Genomic DNA, 6,331 nt, shown 5'->3' with positions numbered 1-6,331 from the left:
CGATTAATCACTTGCGTCCCCCTTAGCTCATTTTTATCCTGCTATCTAGCATTAATTCACCTTAGTAACAGTTAATTAGTACTAGTTAATAGTTAATTGTGTTCCTGTTTGATGATAATCACATGATATACCCTAGATGATAATGAACCTGAAGGCAAGGTGGTCTGGTCCCTCTCTTTTCCCGGTACCTTCAACAGTGCCTAGCATAGAGGAAGTGCTTTCATTTAAATGCCTATTGACTCCAATTTGGATTGACCTGTGGAAAAGAAGTTTCTAGCGCCCGAGACCAAGTGATATCATAGTTTTATTTGAGACATAAAAGCACATGTGTTTCTGTTACATAGTGTAGGTTTAGGGTATTGGTTTCTAAGACAAGACTATTTCACCCTCTGTCACAGCTTCCTGGGAAATGAATTAGGGAGCAAGATACAGCCTGGCAAGAAAATCATTATTGTTGCTGGGAAGTTGCAAAGAAAGGGGAGAGCTTATTCAAATCAGTGTAACAGAGCCCCCAGGATAAAGAGAGTGGTACAGGGAAAAGGTCTAAATTCCTGATGTTGGTAGGGATGCTGGCACATCCCACAGCCAGGACTCGCCCCTCAGTGGAGGCAACTGGGTCTTGGGAGGGAAGTCGGGAGAGGCCAAGGGCTCCTCAGCTCCCTCCCTGGATTCCCAGTTCAGTCACCCCTTCCCCCAGAGGAATTCAAAGAGGAAGAGCGGGGTCTACGTCATGGACACTGCTACTTGTTCAATGAAGCTGGCCAGGTTTATGTCCCGTTCTGAAAGGCCGGCACACTCGTGGGTGCTCAGTGTGATGTGGACCTGAAACGAAACCAGAAATTCTGCTTCCACGGACTTAAGAACAGGAGGGAGTCAACAGCAGCTGGGCTCAACCCCACTAGGAGTTCCAGAATAGCAGCTGGCCACTACGATCTCTCCTGGGGACTCCTTCCTGACCGTCTGTCACAACATCTTCTGCATCTCCCCTTATGCTGTCTTTCAAAAATAATTGTGACTTCAGCTATAGAGTAAAAACATCCAAATGTCAAGAGCAAACTAAAAGCTAAAGACAAAACCAAAAACCAATGCCAACTCCTAAACACTATCCATTCACAGATGGCCTCTTTCACCCTTACTGCTTTTATAAACAGAAACCAGCAGAGCTTTTGGCACGTGGTAGACATTTCATGACTGTTTTCATCATTAAGCAATTTGATAGACTGGCTATGTGTATGCATTCTTAGTTCAAGTTTATTAAGTTTTCATTCTTCCATACCTCCAGTAAGATTAAAGCCGTTTAGAGCTATGAACCCTGAATAAGTATGCCTGACTCCCACAGCCTTTCCTTTCTTGGGTTTTGTCTTCTTTTTTTTTGAGACGGAGTTTCACTCTTGTCACCCAGACTGGAGTGCAATGGCGCGATCTTGGCTCACCGCAACCTCCCCCTCCTGGGTTCAAGCAATTCTCCTGCCTCAGCCTCCCAAGTAGCTGGGACTACAGGCACGCGCCACCATGCCCAATTAATTTTTGTATTTTTAGTAGAGACGGGGTTTCACCATGTTGACCAAGATGGTCTTGATCTCTTGACCTCGTGATCCACCCGCCTCAGCCTCCCAAAGTGCTGGGATTATAGGCGTGGGCCACCGCGCCTGGCTGGTTTTGCCTTCTTAATGTCTACTTTAACCCCAAGTATCGCATGGACCTTTTAATTTGCATTTCTTTATAGTAAGACTGATGATTTTTTTTCCAGGTGTATTTATGTTGATTTTAGGCATATGCAATCTCAGTGAGCTTGGGAACGAGATGGGTGGATGACCTGTGGGTCAGGAAGGCACAGTGTTAAGTCCCAAAGCCTTCAGAATGTGTCAGAGTTCACAGGATTTGTATGGGGGCAGAGCACAACAGAGGCACATAGCATCACTCACCTTGTTGTACACGTTAAACCATTCAGGATGGTGGTCCAGTTTCTCAGCCTGCAGGGCCACTCTTGTCATGAACCCAAAAGCCTATTTAAGTGAAGTGAGAGCTAGGTTAGTTTCTAAGAGAAAGGACTTCTGGACATCACCAAGTCAAGGCCTAGACGCAGAAGGATGAATTAGCTTCCTCCCAGGAGACTCCCCTCTCTTTAATCATTTCCTCCTTGACATCCTGTCACTGGTTCTCAGGCTTGAGTTCAAGGTTTTCCCTGCAGTAGGAAGAAAGTCTTAGGACACCAACAAGGTGGAAACACCACAGCAGGCTTTTGGTCTGGCCAGTCTTGGCTGTCTGTTCAAATGTCTTCAGATGTACATGGTTCCTACTTGAACTATCTCCTCAGAGGACTGTTGCTAAAAGTTCCAGGAAAGGAGAGCCCAAGACATCACATCCTCCTACTCTCCAGTCCCCAAAGATGACACTTTCCGAATTAGGCAGGAAAATTAATTTCCCCACCGGCACAGCTCCCAAATAACTGGATGCGTGTGGTGTCGGAGAGTCTTGGCTAACAGGACATGCAGGGAGAGAACATGCTCTGGAAGGTGACCCCGTCAGCCCCAGTCTCAGAAAACTCTGTCCTGCCCTGGTGCCATACCCTGTTGAAGTCTTTGAAATGAAACTGCTTGAAGATGGCATCGCGGCCTTCCAGCTCATTCCACCCCACAGCCCTCAGGTTTGGCAGCAGCTGGTCCCTCTCCTCGGCGCTCAGCCTGTGTGCTTTGCCAGCCTAGAAGAGGGGGAAAAAAACAGAGGCCCAAGGGCATTTCTTTTTAAAGGTCAAAACAGAGGGGCTCCAACCTTTAGGGGAACTTAGCCAGCCTCCACTGGCTGCTTTGGATGTGGGTGACCAAAGGGCAGCAGGTCTTTGAGCAATAGGCCGGGGGGCCTCAAGGGTGGCACCCTGCCTAGGAGGCGAGGTCTGGGCTTGTCCACCGATAGGCTCTCACATCTTGGGTTTTCCACACATCACAGAGAAGGGAAATCCCAAAGGCAATGTAATGCATATGACCTGGACAGAGAGGCACTCTTCTCCAACCCTGCCCTCAAAGCCTTACAGACCCTCCCTCCATGAGATCTATTATATCCATGAGGGCGTGAAAGCAAAATAAATTCCAGATGCAAATATGTTACTCCACAACCTCTCAGGAAAAGAGTACCCATGACTGTCCCCTGCTCCTTTTCCTATTATGTACTTCATCATATGCGCCCCACGTCCCTGCCATAACTTTCATGTGTATTGAAGAGGAAACAGGCCTAGAGAGGGGAAATAACTTGTCTACTGTTCTTTCCCGCCCACCCCTAAGTAGTGATGGCACAGGCAGCATTTTCAAAGTGTGGTCTGTGTGTCAGCATCCCTGGGGCTGGGCAAAGGAGCCAGCATTTAAAATAAGCGTCCAGCCCATTCTCAGCTACACTGCAGATGACCGCCACTGACACTACCTCTAGCAGGTCCTCAATCATGCTCCCATGCAGCCTCTGGCCCTGAGCCACCTGGGCTCGGTTTCTCAGGGTTTCCGTCTTCTTTTCTGGTTGGTTGGTAAGCTCAGGCCACAGAGCTCAGTCCCCAGAGTGGAAGGAACTTGGCCAAAGGCAGCTGGCAAACCCAGTGTCCCATCCTATTTACCTATTGTGCAAAGCACCCTCAAGGCAGTCCAAATTGGCACAATTCAGGCCATGAGTGGAACCTCAGAGAATGCAAGGAAGCAAGGGTCAGTTTCATCCTAGGAGGATCCAGTTCTAGGAGCTTAACAGATCCCAGAACCTAGGCTTCTAGAGTAGCTCCACCCCAGGGCACAAATAGAGTGCTGAATTCAGAAGGAATAATTTAGGGATGGGGGAAATGTGAGGGAGAATAATTCAGCTTTTATGAGGCCGCCTACAGACTGAACACGGTGTGTTGATTGGCAGGTTTCAGCGCCGGTTTCACCATTTACCAGCCAGGTGGCTGTCCCTCTCTTGGCAGAACCTCCACCTCCACAGATCATCATGAGGTGCCAATGGGGCACTTTAGGAAACGCCACTGTTATAAAGCAAATGTCATCTGCATTAAAAAAAATACTTCCTAAGGCAAGTAGGCTTGTGATGGCCCTGGTAGCATTTGGGGTAGTTGAAGCATCGCAGCGCTTTTCCAAATCCGTCTTTTTTCCCTCCTGAAAACGTGAGATCTCTCTGGACTGATGAGGCTTGGCCGCTGCTCCCCTCCGCTCTGGATGGCTACAGGGGTGGAATGGCAGCAGCGATTTGCCTCATCTGCCCAATAGGAAGGTCTCTACTCCAGAGCCAGCCCTCTCCCAGTGGCTGACCCTCTGGTCCGTGTATCCAGGCAACCAGAAGTCAGCCGAGGAGGCATCAGAGCCCACTGTTTACTTCCTTGGCTCTTAAAGGGGTGGGTGGATCCAGGTGAGTTCTTGGGAGGCTTCCCTTTCTCGGTAGACTCTTCGGGAACCCCCAAGTTGCACAGCCGGGGGCTGAACTGACAAACCTTCCAGCTGCCGGCTCTGGAGACAGAGATGGGGAAGGGGATCCTGTTTGCTTAGTAAATCCTCCTTGCCTCCTCTGGTGAGGTGTGCGGGATGGTTACTGATTTCCCAAGCCTGCATCTCTGGGGCCTCAGCGCCCCTCACAAACAGCCCCACTCATCCTCTCTGCCGCAAGTCCCTCTCCTATCAAAAGGCCCTCCCGGTCCGTACTGCTCTGAAGGCCCCTGGACCTGAAATGGCCTGGTGACGCTCCGGAGCCTACAGCAGAGCAAGGGCCCGCCCCCGCCCCGGGGTTGCAAGAGAAGCTCACCCGGGAGGAGGGCTGACCCTGCGCCCCGAATCCCCGTGGCCGGGCATGGGCCTCAAACCGGCTTAGGGGCTGGCTCTGGGGCCCGGGACAGCACAGGGGCGCAGAGCCTGAGTCCCAGGCAGACCCTGTACCCGGGGTGCTAGCCGGAAGGGGCGGCGGACAGGCACGCACAGGAGCGCGCAAACTCAGCCTCCCTCCCGCTCCCACCCCAGTACAAAGCAGAATCGGGCCACTAAGGGGAAGAGATCTGCGGACTGCCTCATCACGGTCTTCCCCCGCCCCCGGCAGGGTCCCGGACCGAGCCTGGCCTGGGTCAGGGCAGGCCTGGCCTCCCGCCTGGCTGGGACCCGGACCCGCTACCGCCCCTCTCAGGGCCTCAGCCTCCTCCCGGCGCCGCCAGCGACAGGGAGCCGGGCAGAGACCCCACTCTCCGACCCCGGCGGCTCCGCAGGGGGCTCGAAGGGAGCCTCCCCTGCCGCCCCCCGCCCCCACCTCGCCCGCGGCTGCCCCGGCCCAGCTGCCTGGATCCCGGCGACGCACCCTTGGGCTCACCATGGCGCGGGCGGCAGCAGGTGGCTGGCGGAGAGGGCAGGCGGCGGCCAGGCGCGCAGGCGGCAGTCCCGGGGCGGGGCCGCGCTGGGGCCGCCCCCGGGTAATGATTAACGTCCCCAGCCAGGGACGCGCTGTGCTTGCTTCCTTCCAGCACTTTCCTCGCTGCTCAGAGCCATCCTGCGTGCTCGTTTCATGGGGCTAGGGTGAAGCATGAGGGCTCCAGACGCCCGCTTCTGGGTTGGAATCCCACCCCGCCGCTTACAGCTGGGTGGCCCTGGGCGCCAGAATACCTGTTTTTCTTTATAAAAATATTTTATTTGGATATAATTGACATGTTATAATTGCACATATTCAAAGTGCACAATGTGATAAATCTTAATATGTTTCCCCGTTCCCTCGTGAAACCATCACCATGATCAAGATTATGAACATATCATCACACCTGCAAGTTTTCTTGTGCCCTTTGGTAACTAACCCCTTCCTCCAGAAACCCCCTAGCCAGGCAACTAGGGATGTGCTGCAGGTCACTATAAATTAGTTTGCATTTTCTAGAATTTTATGTAAATGAAACCATACCGTATATACTCAGGTTAACTGTTTTGGGGTTCAGCCATGGTTTGCATATATCAGTGGTTTCTTCCTTTTATGGCTCAGTAAATTTATTTTATAGTATTGCATTATTGTACAGGCAGACTACAATTTCTTTAGCAATTCACTGTTGGACATTTGGGTTATTTACCTTTTGGCTCTTACAAATAAAGCTGCAGTGGATATGGCACACAAGTCTTTGAAAGTTCACATGTTTTCATTTTCCTTGAGTAACACTTAGGAATGGAATGCCTGGGTCATATGGTAGGTGAACTTTTATAATCTATTAGGAAACTGCCACACTGTTTTGCAAAGTGGTTGTATCATTTTACATTCCCAGCAGCAGTGTATGAGAGTTGCAGTTCTGTGTCCTCACCAACACTTGGTATAGTCAGCCTTTTTAATTTTAGCCATTCTAATTGGTGTG

At 51.2% G+C, this 6,331-nt stretch overlaps 1 protein-coding gene across 2 annotated transcripts; it reads right to left on the bottom strand.

The window, feature by feature from the left end:
- Positions 1-286: 286 nt before the first annotated feature.
- Positions 287-5,567, bottom strand: PCBD1 (pterin-4 alpha-carbinolamine dehydratase 1). 2 transcript variants are annotated; one of them, XM_017548852.1, is made up of 4 exons: positions 5,317-5,567; positions 2,570-2,701; positions 1,926-2,006; positions 287-822 (listed from the first exon to the last, which is right to left on the bottom strand). In XM_017548852.1, exons 1-4 carry the CDS (start codon positions 5,317-5,319, stop codon positions 724-726), a joined length of 315 nt encoding a protein of 104 aa, XP_017404341.1. In that variant the 5' UTR covers positions 5,320-5,567; the 3' UTR covers positions 287-723. The 2 variants fall into 2 exon arrangements, with proteins under 2 accessions (XP_017404341.1, XP_017404339.1); XM_017548850.2 differs by having other exon boundaries at positions 5,305-5,381.
- Between the last annotated feature and the right edge of the window lie 764 nt (positions 5,568-6,331).

The sequence above is a fragment of the Cebus imitator genome, unplaced genomic scaffold (assembly GCF_001604975.1).
Source record: "Cebus imitator isolate Cc_AM_T3 unplaced genomic scaffold, Cebus_imitator-1.0 Scaffold215, whole genome shotgun sequence".
Taxonomy (NCBI): Eukaryota; Metazoa; Chordata; class Mammalia; order Primates; family Cebidae; genus Cebus; species Cebus imitator.
This window is presented reverse-complemented; position numbering and strand designations above follow the sequence as displayed.

Bases quoted from the DNA above. Each gene is read 5' to 3' on its own strand.
- PCBD1 (XM_017548850.2), bottom strand. The intron at 2,007-2,569 runs GTATGGCACCAG...TCACTTAAATAG, and splicing joins ATTTCAAAGACTTCAACAGG to GCTTTTGGGTTCATGACAAG. The intron at 823-1,925 runs GTGAGTGATGCT...GTTTCGTTTCAG, and splicing joins GGTTTAACGTGTACAACAAG to GTCCACATCACACTGAGCAC.